The sequence below is a fragment of the Zootoca vivipara genome, chromosome 2, assembly GCF_963506605.1.
Source record: "Zootoca vivipara chromosome 2, rZooViv1.1, whole genome shotgun sequence".
Classification (NCBI taxonomy): domain Eukaryota; kingdom Metazoa; phylum Chordata; class Lepidosauria; order Squamata; family Lacertidae; genus Zootoca; species Zootoca vivipara.
The window spans coordinates 95,891,268-95,908,511 of record NC_083277.1 but is presented as its reverse complement, the minus strand read 5'-3'; the positions used below and the strand labels follow the sequence as shown (position 1 = coordinate 95,908,511).

General features: G+C 50.4%; 1 protein-coding gene across 3 annotated transcripts; it reads right to left on the bottom strand.

Moving 5' to 3' along the window:
* Window positions 1-84: 84 nt before the first annotated feature.
* Window positions 85-16,710, bottom strand: ENGASE (endo-beta-N-acetylglucosaminidase). Of its 3 annotated transcripts, none has more exons than XM_035104190.2 (14): window positions 16,320-16,710; window positions 14,043-14,119; window positions 13,757-13,958; window positions 11,982-12,130; window positions 11,031-11,185; window positions 9,726-9,874; window positions 9,373-9,538; window positions 8,965-9,068; window positions 8,596-8,704; window positions 6,551-6,735; window positions 5,150-5,292; window positions 4,878-4,983; window positions 2,929-3,043; window positions 85-2,281 (listed from the first exon to the last, which is right to left on the bottom strand). In XM_035104190.2, the coding sequence occupies exons 1-14, from the start codon at window positions 16,583-16,585 to the stop codon at window positions 1,844-1,846; spliced, it is 2,364 nt and encodes a 787-aa protein (XP_034960081.2). In that variant the 5' UTR covers window positions 16,586-16,710; the 3' UTR covers window positions 85-1,843. The 3 variants fall into 3 exon arrangements, with proteins under 3 accessions (XP_034960081.2, XP_034960082.2, XP_034960083.2); XM_035104191.2 differs by having other exon boundaries at window positions 11,031-11,170; XM_035104192.2 differs by lacking the exon at window positions 16,320-16,710 and adding an exon at window positions 15,787-16,294.
* Window positions 16,711-17,244: the final 534 nt, after the last annotated feature.

Here is a 17,244-nt window from a genome sequence, read left to right as displayed (position 1 = left end):
GGTTTTTGCTTGACGTTCTGAATGGTATGCTTGTTCTAACTACTACCTCAATTGTATCTATTAAAAGAGAAAGAGAAGACGAGACATTTATTGTGAATTTATTAGTAGCTCAAGAAAAGTAGGAAGTGGAAAAAGTAGTGGAAGTTATAAATAGCTCTGACTCTTTAAGATATAGTAAAATAAAGTTTAGAATAGAGCAAGAATTTGGTGTGCAAATAAACACGGTGATTGTCCAATATTTCAGTTATGGTTGATTAGCCTTAAGATTTTGGTATTGTAATTATAGAACTATACATATTCAAAACTCTGCATTCCTTTTGTCCCTTATGTCATCCATTTAAGACCTTATGAAAATGCACACATCTCCATCCCTAGAGTGCTTTTTAAAAAAAAGGCTATTCCAACTTCCCTCTTAAATTTCTGGAGTTCAGCACCTTGCCCTGAACATGGAGCTATTCCACTGTATAAATCACTTGCTGTCTCAACAAAGGCATTTGTGGCACGACACAGCAACTATACTGTATTCCAATGTTAGGGCTCAAAATTGCACAAGGACAAGAGTTCATTAAAAGTTGCAACATGCTACTAAAAACATTCCTATAAAGGAATTTTGAAAAATAAATAAATAACCGTGTTGTGAATTGTTGTGCGTCACTATGCAGTTTAAGGGTATCAGCATATCCAGAGCGCCTAATGCAAAAAGTAATGAAGCACACATTTTATCATTTCATAAGACACAGGAGGTAAAAAGTGTCAATGTAAATCACCAGTCAAGAACATATTTTGTAGAAAAACAGTTCATCTGCCAGACCCGTTTTCACTTGCATGTCTTCCTTAGTCATAAAATTATTCAACCAGAGCAAAAAAAAAATAATTTAAAATCAGTCTGAAGGAGCAGGCAGAAATTCACCAGGTACTAGAAAGACTTCAGAATTCCCCCATGTGTACTTTTTTCCACCCTTAAGGGCTACTCTTTTTGAAGCTATTCATCCAAAATACCTTCCTGTGGCTTCAGTTTTCTTAAGTGAGTGCCTGATACATTGTCATAATTAAAGTTTCCTTATAAATAAGAAATGTAGAATAGATTGAAGGGGGGGTGTATGTTATCATGAATTTTCTCAGGGCAAAAGAAATTTAGAGATTTGGTTGCATTCCCAGGACTTCAAAAGCTACAGTCTCCCAGTTAGGTTTTGCAGAAAACATGTTGGTGATGAGAACTGGCAGCTTTATCCAGGGTGGTGCAAAGCTGGTAACAGACCCAGGCCAGATGGGAAATGTAGGCCCCATTTCAATAATCTTTACCAATGGGTCCCCCCTTTGCCTCTAACAGGGGAACTTGGAAGTAGGCCCCTCAAAATCGTAGGCTCATGCCAGCTAGGCCACCCTCCCCACCTCTGCCCTGGCTTTATCAGTTTATGTAAATGATAAAATACGTACATTACTTCAGCATCAAAAAAGCTGCAATTCGAATTGTTTAAGCCCACATGATAGGTAACTATTGGTACAGGTTTTTAAAAATGATGTTTTAAGAGTTTAATGTGACTTGATAAGTCTGTTCTGTAGCCCATATCACAAGTACAGTGTGGAATTGTTTTGTTGCAATGTACTTCCCTGAAATATTTTGTTGTTGTTGTTCTAGTGCATGATAACTATTCCACTAAAGTGGTTTCCCCAATGAAAAATTATCTTTGGATACTGAATTGTCTGTGGTTGGGCTTCTGATGCCCGAGCACGTGAGTGCCAGTGCCTTCAATAAAAAGCCTTCTTCCCTCTTTAAAAAGGGCCTAATAAAACAGATCTGGGGAGCGGAGAAGTGCATTGTCCACTAGGATCCAAATGTAAATCAACTGGATGAGGTTCCTTCAGGCTCTGGGCCAGGACTGGGTAGCTTTGGATCAGAGTACACAAATACCAGTTTCCCCCACATTGCAGCATCTACCTGGAACCCATCATCGGGTACCGGCTCCACAAGAAACTCCAAGCGGCAGGAAGACTCAGAAAGGGCGCCAGGCACGGTCAGCTCAGTCACCCGGTACTGGGGGGCATACGCCACCCCGATTGGGAGCAGATGAGGTTCGGGACCAATGCCGCACGAGCCCCTACGGTAGTGAACGCGAAAGCAGGTGGCCTTGCTGGGAGGGTAGGTCCAGCGCAAAGTGAGGCTGAGGGAGAGCTCTCCAGCTGAAGGTCGTTGCCAACGGACATGGGCAACTTCTAAAGGCGACACTGGGGTGGCAGCATCAGCGGATGTCAGCGGGCGCAGAGCAGTGGCATCCAGCACCTATGGAGGAACACGCACAGGGCGGGTATAAAAATGGAGGAAGGGGCCTCCCAAAGAAACAGGAGTGGGATGGAGGGAGATGGGTGCAGAGAGGCCTCTCCCACCTTATAAATTGGGGCCACCAAGAATGCCAAGGGCAAGGCAACCATCTGCCCAGGGATCAGTGGTAGCAAGAAGTTCTGGCCTGGTCTTAGTATTTCTTTGTGAGGCCAGAACTGATGAGAAAGAAACTGCATCATCAAAGACCACCTGGCCTGCAGTGGCAAAGCCTTGCAGCTGCAAAGGATAGATGTTGAGTATGTGAATCAGCAAGGGAGGGGGGAGGAGAGCTTGCCAGGCTCCAGAGAAACTTGGTTAAGAGAGTAGAAGGTGCCAACTTTCAAAAACAGGAGGACGGTTTGCATTGCCTTCAAGCAGCCCCTGGGGGCATGGGGTAACCGTTTCCACATCCCTGTTTTATGTCATAGCACCTTACTTAAAGAACAAGGGGCAAATACCTTCCTCCTTTCGGGCTTAGCAGGGCTGCGAGAGGCCCACAGAGAACCCAGCCCTCTAGCAGCAGCCAATGGGGAAGCCGGCTGACCCCACCCTCACCCCTCTCTCCATTTTCCTGAGGCTTACCATCCTAGCCTCCACTGCTTACTCACCCAGATCCTGCCCAAGCGGCATACAAAGGGCACCTCATTCTGGCCAGACTGGCGACGTGACACAGTCACTGAAAGTTGGTCCAGGAAGCAGTCCTGGAGCTCCAGCTCATAGCATCTGTTGAGGGGAACAGAAAGAGAATGTAAGCTGCCAGGGTCCTGTCAGTTTGCAGAGCACTGCAAAGCCCACCCCACGCTGCCCACGCTGCCCACTACGTTCCCAGGCCCCAACACCGTCCCTGCCAGGCCCCATTATTACCATATTTTTTGCTCCATAAGACGCACCTGACCAAAAAACGCACCTAATTTTTAGAGGAAGAAAGGGGGAAAGCCCTGTTTTGGAGGGGATCAGCTCACAGTTGTGCAGCTTTTTTTTTGCAAATGGGAAAAGCCTCGTTTTTTGGGGGGGGGATCAGCTCACAGTTGTGCAGCTTCTTTTGCAAAGGGGGAAGCTCCATATATTTGAGGATCAGCTCAAAGTTGTGCAGCTTTTTTTGCAAAGGGGGGAAGCTCAATTTTTGAGGATCAGCTCAAAGTTGTTGAGCTTACCTTGCAAAGGGGAAAAATCCTGTTTTTATGAGGTTATGGGGTTCCACTCACAGTTCTGCAGCTTCTTTAGGAAAGGAAAGGGAGCCATTTCTAGTATTTCCAGAAAGATAATCTAATCAGCCAGTCACATGTCGCTGGGGAAACAAACAGCCTCCATCTGCAGAACATTCAACAATGGAGGCCTGGGCAAGGGGGCCGGGCAGGGAGCTAGCGTCTCTTATCTCCCTTCCTGATTTCTTGCAATCAGCTGCTAAGCGGGTTCCTTTCAACACCCTCTTTCCCTCTTGTTAGCCTTTGTTGTTGTTGTTTAGTTGTTTAGTTGTGTCCGACTCTTCGTGACCCCATGGATCAAAGAGTCGGACACGACTAAACGACCAAACAACAACCTTGTTAGCCTTTTACTCTTTCTTTTTTTAAAAAAAAAAAAAGCATGATCTGCCTTTCGCCGCTGGGCAATTCGGCTCCAGGGATCACACATTCGCTCCATAATAATAATAATAATAATAATAATAATAATAATAATAATAATAATAATAATTTATTTATTTATTTATTTATCTATTTATACCCCGCCCATCTGGCTGGGTTTCCCCAGCCACTCTGGGTGGCTTCCAACAGAAAAATAAAATAATCTATTAAACATTTAAAAGCCTCCCTAAACAGGGCTGCCTTCAGATGTCTTCTAAAAATCTGGTAGCTGTTTTCACTTTGACATCTGATGGGAGGAGGTTCCACAGGGCGGGCACCACTACCGAGAAGGCCCTCTGCCTGGTTCCCTGCAACTTGATTTCTTTCAACGAGGGATCTGCCAGAAGGCCCTCGGTACTGGACCTCAGTGTCCGGGCAGAACGATGGGGGTGGAGACGCTCCTTCAGGTATACTGGACCGAGGCCATTTAGGGCTTTAAAGGTCAGCACTAACACTTTGAATTGTGCTCGGAAACGTACTGGGAGCCAATGTAGATCTTTTAAGACCGGTGTTATGTGGTCTTGGCGGTTGCTCCCAGTCACCAGTCTAGCTGCTGCATTCTGGATTAGTTGTAGTTTCCAGGTCATCTTCAAAGGTAGCCACACGTAGAGTGCATTGCAGTAGTCCAAGCGGAAGATAACTACAGCATGCACTACTCTGGTGAGACAGTCTGCAGGCAGGTAGTGTCTCAGCCTGCGTACCAGATGGAGCTGATAGACATTTCCTCTTACTTTTTAGGAGGAAAAAAGTGTGTCTTATGGAGCGAAAAATACTTAGTGCAGAGCCGTCAAAGATGGTGACGACAGGCCCCTACCCAGGGGTTTACAAACAAAAATCCGACAAGAGGGGAAAGGCTGCCAGGCCACCATTGAAATGGTCAGTTCCAGGAGAAAGAAACCCAAGAGTCATGGGTTCTGACAATCCCTTCCACTCACCGACTTTGCCAGTCATCTTTCCCACGTGGTCCAGCCCCCCTGAGCAGCTGGGCAAGGTAATGGGGAGGCGTGGGGAGTAGGGAGGGTTTGTGCTTCCTTGGTTCTCCTGGGGGGAAGAAGAGAGCAATGAGGGAGAAGCAGAACAGGGATCAGTCAATATCTGAAGCTATCGTTCACCCGGCCTCTGCTGCCCCACAGAGGGGGATCCACAAGCCCCCTTCCTTTGGGCAGTCAGAGTGAGAGCCCCCAAAGCAAGCCTGGCATTTCCTCACCCGACTCGCCGCTGGAGAAACAGGAACTTGACTGCCGCGTGGTGAACACCGGTGCAAAGGTCACGCCTTGGGAAGAGGCCTCGTGTTTATAAATTAAGACCAGGAACAGCCGGGGGGGTGCTGGCACCTGGAAGGAAAACAGCCTGGTGACCCCCGCCCCCAAAAGCCCCAGACAGACAGGAAGAGAGACAGAGAGAGGACACAGTCACGGCCAACTCTGGGCACTAGGCAGCCGCCACCTGCAAAAGGAAGGGGTTTAGGAGCGCCAGGTGAAAAGGCCTCATTCTCACAGTCACGCAGGAACACTGAGAGTGGCAAGGGCGGATGCACAAAGGAGTCTGAGGCTTCCCGCAGGGCCGCCCAGTTGCCCAAGTGACCTCACTGAGCTCACGGCTCGGCCTTGAAGATTCCAGGTCAAACCCCCTCCTTTCCGTGATGAAACGGCCCATGAAAACTCCTCTATCCCAGATGACAACATCCTGACTGTCTCAAACGTGGTATTCCCTCCAAATTTGCCCCTTGCTTGGGGGAACCCAGCTCAGCCTCACCACCACCACCCCACTTAGCCAAATGCTTGTCAGGATCCCTGTAGAGGCGGGCAGACAGTCACAGTCTCTAACTTTGCTCCACCTTTGAGAAGCAGCTCCCAGGAAAGCGGAACGTGGTCAGCCCTTGATGCGCCATGACAGAGAAGAGACCGTTAGAGTAGGTCTCCATAAAGGCTTCTTAATGGAAGGAAAGGCTGCGTAGCAGTTTCCCTGGATTAAGAAGAGAATGTCGGGAAAGCATTCAAGTTGAGAAAACAGTTAAGAGGGCAGGAGTTGGGCTGAATGATCTGCATCACACACACAGCCGCACGTCCACGATTCATGCCACCTAGGCCTGTTCATGCAAGCCTGTTTTGCACACAGGTGCAGACAACTGTGTTCATTATCAGGGCCGTCTTAAGCATATCCTGCACTGTGGTGCAAAGATCCCTCCGGCGCCCCGCCCCCCCCCCGTTTCCCAGAGTTGTTGACCTTTTCCCAAGCCTCTGTGGGGATCGCTCTCCTCCCATGGAGGCTTGGGAGGCAAGCTGCACACCGGCCAACCATATGGTTGACGGGGCACAGCTGGTGGGTGTGTAGGAAAAGGGGAGGCTACCGGCAAAGCTGCGCAACTCCCCTACTCGCTGGGGTGCCCCTGAGAGGCCAGCGCCCTGGCGCAACACACCACTAAGCCCAATGGGGAAGACGGCTCTGTTCATTATATGGTCTGCATGCTCTGCTCTGCTCTCCTCTGCCTGCTACCAGCTTTTTAAGGAAGTCCCTTTGCAAGAGCAGCACACACACACACACACACCGATGTGACTCCCACATCCAATTTTTTTAAAAAGCTGCAGCTGTCTCAACCGTTGCTCACCTGGCTGTGACGTGATCTGCATTGGGTGGGATAGTCCCTTCCAGCAGCAGGGAGCTTCCCCCGCACCAGGCATCCTGCAGGCAACAGCGCGTCCTCAGCCAGCCCCCATGGGGCATCCTGCGCTCGGTGTACAGTGGCTGGACCTCCTGAGCACTCAGGTTGTACCAGGGCTCCATCCTACCCTCCTGATAAAGAGGAAAAGAGCCACCATGAGCTCAGCCTAGGCGTGGCAACAAAACTGCCTTCCATCTTGAACGGGATTATTCTTGTGTTCCCTTAAGTCTCAAGAGCATACCTTTCCAACATGCCCAGGGAAAACGTATCTAGAAGCTAGCATTACAGGTCTTGCGTTTCACTGCTTCGTGCAAATTCCCATCTGGAAGCATCAGGCCTCTTACACTATTAGGAGTCTTCCTGGGCAAACTGGGAAGATAAGCCTCTTAAATACCTAATTAGCGAGCTGATTCTTTCCTTTGAAATAGTTCAGGGCTTTCTTCCTGGCCCGCAAGCACTTGGGGGAGGGGGGGGGCGCGCATTGGAAAGCCTATACACTTTTGCTATACTAGCCTGCCTTGTGAAGAGATCAGAAGCTGAAATTCTATACTTTCTTGGCTTACTTCCAAGGGGGCATGCAAAGGAGTATGCTGTAAAATGGGGAGTTCCCCCGACACTCTGAAGCCCTGAGAAAAGCAGGGCTGAGATTGTCTGGAGCCCCCAAAGTGGCGATGTCTTGCTTGATGCCTGTCTCTTGAGGGAAGCGCTCTGCTAAGGTTTCATCGTGGTTCTCAATACTGGTAGCTCCGATTAACCTCTGAAGGCGTGAGCACGTTACAATCCAATGCCGCTGTTGATTCTTAAAAGAATAACCAAACCAAATCACCCCCAAACAAAAATGCAGTGCAAGTGGGGGTCACTAGTACACGTCCTGTGCGTAAACACATGCTGGCTTGACAAAGCCTTTAGCCTTCAGTTTACACGTCAAGCTAGCACTTCCAGCAGCCTTGAGTAAGACTACGCATCAGGCATAGCAACTGATAAGCCCTTCTGTGTTCCAGACAGGGCCAGCTCATCCGGCCTTGAGCTGGGCATCCTGTTCCTTTTGCTTTGCACTTTGACACACTTTGGTGCAGAGACGCAGAGACATTGAAAAGCATATTAAGAAATAAGGCATTCGTGGAATAGGAAACTATGATCAGATTTGGCTCAATAATACAATTAGCAAATTCTTCCCTTCACTATGACTGGCAGCCCATATTCCAGGGTCTCGGGCAGAGTTTGCCCCCCTCACCCCCAATAACAAACATGCTCCTCACAAGACTGGCAGGGAGGAAAGTGACCAGGAGTTCGAGGGGAGGAAAGATTGGCAGGCCCTAAAAGGATTACACACCCCTGCCTAGGGTTTCCCCCTGCTTACAGCTGCCAATCATACCACCACCCCATCAGACACTGCTTTGAAGCAGAGGCTGGGGAATAGAAACACCATTTGGCTGCAGAAGGACGCATTCAAGTAGGAAGAGAGCCGACCCTGGCTGGAAGGAAAGCAGGGGGGAGAGCAAGAGAAGCCCAGGGAATAAAAGACAGATGAGCTGCCTTCCCAGCTTTAAAAGGCTTTGGGGGGGGGCATGGAGGAAATTCAACTTGGAAACAAGCCACAGACTCAGCCGGCCAGCAAGGGATGGAGGAAGCTATAGAGTTGTGCTCCTCATTCTCTGCAATTCAGGCTCCAATGTGGGTGAAAAGGGACTTGAAGCTCAAGAGCCCTCCTGCAGAGCCCTTGACAGGAACGACTGCGGGAAAATTAGCTCTGAAAGCGAGTGTCCCGGAAGGTTAAGAATCTGAGGCCTCTAGTCACTGACACTCCAGGCAGATAGATCAACTGGGCTGGGGATACAGCCCGGTGAGCTACCCCAGAAGGCCCTGCTGGGTCTCCAGTCTGTATAGATCACATGCAGCAAGTTGTTGTTTCAAAGCAGCGGCTGACAAGCTGCAAAGGCTTAAAAGAGGAAGTTGTGCTTCTTCCCCGCAAAACTGCCCGGTACTCTTACCTGCCCATGGTGGAAGTGTCTCTTCCCCATCCCCAGGCAGAAAGAGGTGCTGAAGGGGAGGGAACCAACGCTGTGAGTAGGCAGCAGATCGGAGAGCAGGGCCCAGAATCTGCAAACAAGCAAGCGAGTGAGGAGTCGCGCTGAGCAGCCTTCCGCGCCACCGTGCAAACCCCAAGGGAGACTTGGGTAACTGCTGCACCCATAATAGGCCACAGGGGTCCGGACAGTCACAGGCTGTCAGGCGAAGTGAAGCCAAGCCAGGCAGGCCCTCCGGCAGGGGCCACCTGCTGCACAGAGCCCCCCCCCCTCCACCAGGAGGAGGTATGAGTCCTCCGAAAGCCCCTCCATCTTCTCCCTGCTGGGTCTTACTTGTCCTCGTTGTTCAGAAAGTCGGTCGGGCCTAGGTGCTCATATACCCAGCCAGGTGCAAAAATGGCCACCGAGAGGCCCTGCTCTCGAATCATGCGCAGGGACTGTGGGGAAACAAGGAACGCCAAGTCACCATTTCCTCTTGCGGGGGGGTGAGGGGATCTCCGGAGTGTGGGCAGCCATGGGGTGCGGAGAGGGTGGCAACTGCCCTGCCTCCTCCCTCTGTAACAGGGGAGCCAACCTACCCAGGGCAACAGTGGAGGGCTGGATCTTCAAAGGCTTCACTCCGCCCAGCCCAAGGCGATCACGACTGTCCTCTCCAGCCCTCAGGCACTGTGGGAGGTTCCAGCCTGGAACTCCAAGTCACAAGGGCAGCAAGCCTCCCGCAGGCCCCCAAAGCCAGCCTACCTTGTTGGTGTCGAAGCCGCTGCTCACCACGACACCACGGCCGAACACGTCCACGCCCACGTAGATGTCCGCCCGGCGGTCGTCGGCCATCTCTCGGGTCCGCAGCAGGTGCTCCTCCGTCCAGTTGTAGTTGGTGAAGAAACCGTCACAGGCATCAAAGTAAACCCTGCAGGGGCGCGAGGAACATATGGGATAGCTCAGGTGGAAGAGCGCAAGGCTCTTAATCTCAGGGTTCTGCAGGGCAGGGGGCAGAGGCTCCATGGGGCTACCCTCAGGTTCGGATGCCTGCCCTTCCTCCTCTGGTCCCCAGGGCAAGACCCACTGCCTGTAGAATGGGGAGGGGCGTCACTCACCGGTTCTTCTCATTCAGCTCATTCTGCCACTTGAGCTCCCCGTTCTGCAGGACACTGTCATACCACACCACCTGCCCTCCAGGCACAGCTCTGTGCACCTGGGCCGTCAGATAGCGCAAGAAGTGGGCCAGGTTACGCGCTGCCGACACCTGCCATGAAAGAATTGCACCAATCAGCCAGTGCGACAGGTCCTCGGGAGGCCGTTGGTCCATCATTCAGCATGCCAAGTGATGTTATATGCATGCTGCCCAATGTCAGGGAGACTGACACACCTCAGTTCGGAAAACATATATTTTCCAGGGGACAGGCAGCTGGATGCCAGCAAATACACAGAATTCATCAGAGGCCCAGAGTGGGTATGAAAAAGGAAGGATGGAAAAGGAGTGTTGGAGGAGAGGCCCCAGGAAATTTATGAACGGAACAGGACAAGGGAGGAGAAATGACAAGGCAAGGAAGGTGAGAAGAGAACTGGAGAGAGGAAAGAGATTAGGGGGCAACTCTAAGGGATGAGCCAGTAAGGGAACAGTGTGGACTAGCATGGGCAGATGAAGAGAATCACTGTGCTATAGGCAATTAGGGGAGCAAACAGGAGGGCTGGGCAATATGTCATCTAAAACCAGTTTGAAGTTGCAATATCGGTTTTGTAATTTTTGACCAGGCGAAACATCGCGAATCATGATGTGTATGCTATACGAAAATCACAACATGGGGGGGAAACCGTGAAGCCAGCCAGTGCCTCTGCATAGCTCCATCCTTACGTCAGACATCATAATACAGGCATAGGCAACCCTGGCTCTCCAGATGTTTTGGAACTACAACTCCCATGATCCTTAGCTAACAGGACCAGTGGTCAGGGATCATGGGAGTTGTAGTTCCGAAACATCTGGAGAGCCAAGGTTGCCTATCCCTGTCATAATATATCAGTATATCACGGTGTTTAGTGGGTGAAATATCACGAGGTTGAAAACCAGGTATCGCCCAGCCCTAGCAGGCAGGAATAAAAATAGGAAAGGGGTTCGATGATGTAGAGGGGATTTTCAAGCCCATGGGGTAAGGGGCCCACCCAGCCAGTCTCTGAAGCTAAGAGGCCACCTGGGGTTCTGAGGATTCTAGGGACCTAACGGAAGAAATTCTGATGTGGGGATATATAGCATACTGAGCATATCCCTAGGTATAGCTCCTGCTCCCCCTGAGCCGTGCCAGGGACTTTAAGAAACACACATACGGCCTGTGTATGGATGAAGCGTAACTCCTAGGCCCAGGTTGGCAGGGGAGGGGAGGGGAGGGGAAATGTTGCTTACTTACACTCAGAGAGTTCTCAATGTTGACCAGCCAGCCATCAAAACGATAGAACTGTGCAATCGCAGCCAGCTGATCAGCCACGGCATGGTACGCTTCCTCGCTTGCCAAGAAGGACTCGCACATCTTTGCACCATCTCCCCACTCTGTAATGAAGGTCCCTACAGTTAGGGAAGAAAACACAGGGAAGAAATGGAATGGCTCGTCTACTGGCCCATCCAAAACCTCTGTGCATCAGGAGAACCGCAAAATCCTGGATTTGGAAGGGGCTTTATGGGTCATCTAGCCCAACCCCCTGCAACGCAAGAATTCTGCCCGCAGCCATTCCTGGGTGGGCGCGAACCACCAACCTTCTGGTTAACAGCCAAGCACAGTGACCCACTGCACCAAGGAAAGGCAGGCAGGTTAAGAGCTGAGACTTGAGGAACCTCCACGGGGGAAAGAAGAATACCCAAAATACAAGCAATGTCAGAGGAGTCGGCAGTTGCCTCTGCCTTGAAGCACGGCTATAAAGAGCGGAACAGCAACAGCAGCTGTTTGCAGAAACTCCCTGCATCTCCAAGAAAGCAGGGTGCTGTGGGAGATTAGCAGGAATGGAGGCTCTGGATGGCCCCAGACTTTCAACTGCAGAGAACCTATGGCCCTGCAGAAGTTGCGGGACTCCCAACTCCCATCAGCCCTAGCAAGCATAGCCAACGTCTCAGGGATGATGGGAGCTGGAGTGCAGCAACAACATCTGGAGGGCCACAAGCTATCCACCCCTGATACCTTGCAGCATGCATCAAGAATGCAACTGATGAGAGGAAAGAAGTAGCGCCCACTGCAACTCCTGCCTCTTGCAACTCAGCAAAGGGGTGGAGTAAGGGAAGGGTGACTTAGAGAGTGAGGCCCTCCCTCCCACAGGCCCTGAACACTTTGTGTATCGTATGCTCCAGGGGATGGCCCAGCGAAGATCACCTAGCATGAGGACTCCATTGCGGTGAGCAGCATTAGTCCAGACCACAGGTGGGATGGTAACATTGTGATGACTGAAGTAAACAAATATGTCAATGTAGCGCCAGTGGTAGAACACAAAGGGGTCATCCACCGATTTGCCTTGGATGAACCTGCCAGAAGAAAGAGGAGAGAGAGAGAGAGCATTATACCCAACAGGGTACAATTAGACTCAGCATGGCAAATCTCATACAAAGTAGGTGTGAGTCATATTTCAGGCCCTATAATCTTGCTCAGAGGAACTAAACCAGTCCAAGCTGTTGCGATTTCCTGAAGCTAGGGTGGCCCAGCCACAACCCTCCCTCAAGAGAATCCAACAAGAAGTGAAATTCCCCTGGTTGCTTGCAGAAACCAATTACTTCCTTGCTCTCTTTCCCTGCTCTTAGTTTTGCATGTTCTTCTCACACCGTAACTGGAGTGCAGGAAGGAAACAAAACCGCTCCGTTCTTCGGCAGGCACACAACACAAATACTAAAGTGGTTTGGGGACTGAAAACACCACCCTGGTGAATGACCTCTCCCAGGAACTGGACCTGGGTAGTATGACTGAACCTCTTAGTGACAGCGATATCCTTCTATGCTACGGCTGCAATCAGGGTTGGTAGTGCATAGCTGCCTTCGTGGAAGAGGTTTTGCCCAGTCCAAAGCACCCCTATATAAACATACTGCTAATGTTTGGGGTCTGTGAACCAAGAAGCTAGCAGCTCAAATCTCAGCTCAGCTCTTCTTCTACTCTGCAGGCACCACCTTCAATGCAATAGTAATAATGCAAGCCATACATGGCTAGTGTAGGGATCAATGAGCTAATGCAGTGGTTTCCAAACTTATTTCCCCCCTGGATCACTTGAAAATATCTGAGGGTCTTGGTGGACCACCTAAATTGAATTTTCTGCCTGTTGTAACATTTGTAATGCGCTGTGCTAGGTGCTAAATGCTTTTTAATTGTATTTTTACAGACCTACTGCAGACCACCTGAATGAAGTTTGGGGACCCAGTTCAGGCGGCATTCAGTCCTAATCCTACTCAGAGCGGGACTAACTCTGTACTAGCACTTATGGACCTTGACATAGCTTTGGTCACAAATCCCAGTGATCAAATTCAGAGACTTCTGGTGGGAGTTTTTTGTGAGCATTAGCAAGGAGGCACGAGGCCTTGTTGCCAAAATCATAGGATGAGCTACGTAAATAAGCACGGGCCTTGCAGATGAGATCAGTTTCTAGCAGTTGCTGCTTTGCCCATGTTGTTTTTAGTGCCTCTAAGGAGCTGGCTGATCCCATATGTCAATATTCAGCATCTGTTGTTTTAAGACCAAAGACATCACCCTCTGGTACTGTTGTCTTTTGCACCAATACGCTCCCCTATCGCAATGTCCACAGAGCATAGGCTTCATCGTGTCCCCCAGCATAGGGTACTTATATCCAGGCTGACATTCTCTGCAAAATAACATTTTAAAGCTTGTTTTAAACATAATTAACTGGGGGGGGCATTTATGTTAATGGGTTTACTCTGACTAGGACTTGGTTGCACGCAACCCCAAGTATGTGAAACATTTTAAACATCCAAAGTGTGATTTATAACTAATATTGGTACAAGTTAATCACCCTTCAGATCCATGTGGCTGCAACCAAGGCACACTCAGCCAAGACCAGATTGAGCCAATTCTGGCTAGTTTGGCAATAAGAGAATTATTGTTTCTGAATCTGGAAGCTCTCCCATTTCAGCATCTGCCCCAGTTCCAACCTGTCTTCCAGGTAACCTCCCTTCATATCATGGCACACCAGCGTGCGGGGCCTACGGCTGTTGAAAGGAGGCTCGTGTTTGGCCAGCGGCTCTGTGGACACGTTGAAAGCATCGTCACTGGTGGGCTTCCAGGCAACCAGCTCTTCCAAGCCAGAGAGGTAGAAGCTGATTGGCTCAGTGGTCTTTGTGTCGTACTGCCTAGCTGGGAGGAATAAAGGTAGACTGTGAATACCTACAATCACAGAGTGGTGAGAATCATGGCTCTTCGTCCAACACCAAGTCTTACCAGGGAGAGGACTGGGGGCGAAATTGACCACCCGGTGGAGAACAGATGTTCTTTGGCTCTCCATATCCAACTGCAAGCTGAAAATAAGAAAAAAGTAATCAGGGGGGGAGGGGATAATCCTATTTGGGAACCCTCTATTCTGTGCCCCTTCCCCTGCTATCCAAAAAGCCCACACGGCTGAGGAAGGACATCTTAAAAGTAGCCAGGCATACATATTTATTTACACACATTTACAAATGCATTTTTAAAAGGAACAAATAATGTATGCCTGGCTGCTATAAAAAATCCGTACAAAAAGTACACATAAAACCAAACATAATAAGGCCAGGAATTCAAAGCAGCAAATTAAAACAAGTCTAACAAAGTCAAGATTTATTTGTTGTTGGGACCATCCTGGTAATTTCAACCGAAAAGGAAATACAAGTATTCTGTTCCTACTGTGTAGAATATGCAGAAGCACACCATTAAAATGCAGCAATAACAACAAGTTTAGCACATGAAACCTAGGTATCATAGAACCTTAGAAGCCTGAGAAAACAAGGACATCTGGCCCTGAAAAGACAGCAGTGTAGGCACCAAGAAAGCATCTCTGGGAGGAAATTCCATGGAGAGGGTGCCACCACTAAGAAGACCCTCTCCCAGGCTGCCTCTCACCAGACCGCTAAGTTCTAACAAACGAAAGGAGAGAGATACAAGTAGACTATGCAAGCCTAAAGTCTGCCCAGCCCTGATCTTTTAAGCCTTTTGAAGAGCTGGTGGCCATCCCATTTTTTAAATGATGTTCTGTCCAAGGGGGTGGCTTTGAAAAGTTGGGATTCATTGGGGAGCTGCAGGCTTCTCTTCTTTCAAAGCCTGGAAGAGGTTTGCCCAAGTAAAAAAAGCCCAAGTTTGTTACCATCAAAAGGAGACGAGAAGTATTGACATTGTGATACCCCAGCCAGCAGTTTGCTAGGAAATGCAGCTCTTTGTCACAGGCATCCCTATGCAGGGGGGCAGCATCAAACCTATTTCCAGACCTGGGGTATTATGGCTGCAATCCTATACTTGGGAGCAAGTCCCATGAACTCAATGAGACTTTACTTTATGAGTGATGCAAACACACACACACACACACACAGAGAGAGAGAGAGAGAGAGAGAGAGAGAGAGAGAGAGAGAGAGAGAGAGAGAGAGATTCTCTAGTTCATTTTGCTGGTTGAGCTACTTTGAATGAGTCAGTTTGGGGGCGGCAGCTCTGATACTCCCAGTGCTGGAGGGCAAGGCATTGCTGTTACAAGTGCAGCATCCTGCCAAACAAGTGCTCCTTCCCTACCATATCAGATCCCAGGTTCCTAGGAAGATTGTGAGCTAAGCCCTGCAGGATCAGCTCAATGGTCCATCGAGTCCATCCTCCTGTTCTCACATGGCCAACCAGATGCCCACAGAAAACCTGCAAGCACAAGCCTGAGCAGAACTGCCCTTCCCAGCAATGGACAATTCAGAGGCATACTGTCTCCAACAGCCTTCCTGGGCAATCCAATCAGATGGACTGGGTACAAATAATAATATTTTTATTTTTATCCCTGGCTAGCAGCCACTGACAACCTTTTCCTCTATAAACTTGCAATTCAATTAAGAACAAGGTGGGGGGAATGGTGAGCTACTGTCCAACCTAGAACTGACTTCTGCTGCACTCTAGGGAACTTAGGAAACATCCCAATGGCAATGTTTTGAGGAAAACATGCAGGACAGGAGGCCGTGCTCACCACCACCTTCCCGAGGCTGGACAGCTTTCGCTTGCATTGGACCCAAGTTTATCACCTTCCAGGACCGCTCTGCATCCCATGCCACAAGCTGCACACCAACAATTGCAACAGCAGCATCTTCACCAGGGTGGGGAGCCTTCAAGCTTGTGGGTAGTTGTTGGGTTTTAGTTTCGCTTTTTTTTACTAGATCCCCAAAGGTCCCCCAAGCCTTCCCCTCAGCACCGAAGAAGCCCCGTCCCTTCTTGCACGGGCTGCAAGTTCTCTTCCAGAAGAGGCTGGGACTCTGAGGGAGCGCACGGGCCTGTTGTGCAGCCCAGGCTCCTGCTTCTCGCAATGGCCAGCCGGGAGCCTCTCTGGCAGAAGTCCGGCTTTGACAGAGGCCCTCGTCGCTCTTGCTCGGAAAGGGAGGCGGCTGCCTGCGCGCCTGGAGCGGGGAAGCAAAGGCTCCGGCGGTTGCACCCCCTTGCAAACAGGCAGCCTCCCCACCCGCAACCCCTGCCCCTCACGGCGACGGCTCCCGGGGCGCTCCTTACCCCAGCCCGGGCCTGAAGCGCCCCTTGGCTGGCCTCTGCTCTTCTGGACCTCCATGGCTCTCGTCGTCGGCTCGCTTGGCTCCTCTCCTCCCTTCTCCGTCCTGCTCCCTTCCCTCCATCTCTCTCTCTGTGTTTCTCTCTCTTTGCGCCTTCCTCCTACGTCCCCCGTCACATGGAGGCAGAGGGCGGCCGGGATCCGGCCAATCCCCGCAGCAGTTCCAGCCGCTGCAACTCCCTGCCACCAGGCGCCCGGGCAGCCCTGGCATCGGGTGGGCAGCCCCGTCTGCGGAGCGGGAGGAGGCACCGCATCCGCTCGGGGAGGGAGGCAGCCAGGGTCGCCGGCGGCGCCTGGGCTTCCTTGGCCCGCGCTGGTAAAGAAAGTCGACGGAAGTGCTTCTCGGGGTTGGTGCTTCCCACCCACCCGCTAGAAGCCACGCCTTTGGCGCGAAAGTTCCCTTGAGGCTGGCTGTGGAGTGTGAAGAGTAGGAAAGGGGAACGCGCTCTGCGCATCCTCAGGGGCGCTCTCGTCCGCTTCGCAAAACATTTTCAGGGGCTGAAGGGAGACGGTGAGCGTTTCTCCTAACGCGCGGGGGACGAGGAGAGAGGGCATAACTCTCTGCTTCCAGAGTTTCCATCCATGTGTGTGTTCAATAGATAAATTGATGACAAACTCCCCACTCTTTCATCGAGCAGGTCTCGCTCGTGGTCGGTCCGCGACAGGTAGTTGAACCTCGTTCCTTCACCATTCCTTTTGCGACAGTTAACTGAAGAAAATGATCCCAGAAGCTCAAAACAGCAGGCTCAACTTTATATGCATCTATGCACAGGGATACACAGTACATTTCCTCTTGACATATTTAGCAGGGTGTTGGATTCCTGCACACTCCTCAACTCCCTTAGGTCAGCACACACCAAAAACAAACTC

Excerpts from the sequence above, each read along its gene's own strand:
- ENGASE (XM_035104190.2), bottom strand. The coding sequence starts at position 16,585 with ATGCCAGGGCTGCCCGGGCGCCTGGTGGCAGGGAGTTGCAGCGGCTGG. Across the intron at positions 6,736-8,595 it reads GACACTTCCACCATGGGCAG|GAGGGTAGGATGGAGCCCTG; the intron begins GTAAGAGTACCG and ends CCTCTTTATCAG. Across the intron at positions 2,282-2,928 it reads GCCGCTTGGGCAGGATCTGG|GTGCTGGATGCCACTGCTCT; the intron begins GTGAGTAAGCAG and ends GTTCCTCCATAG.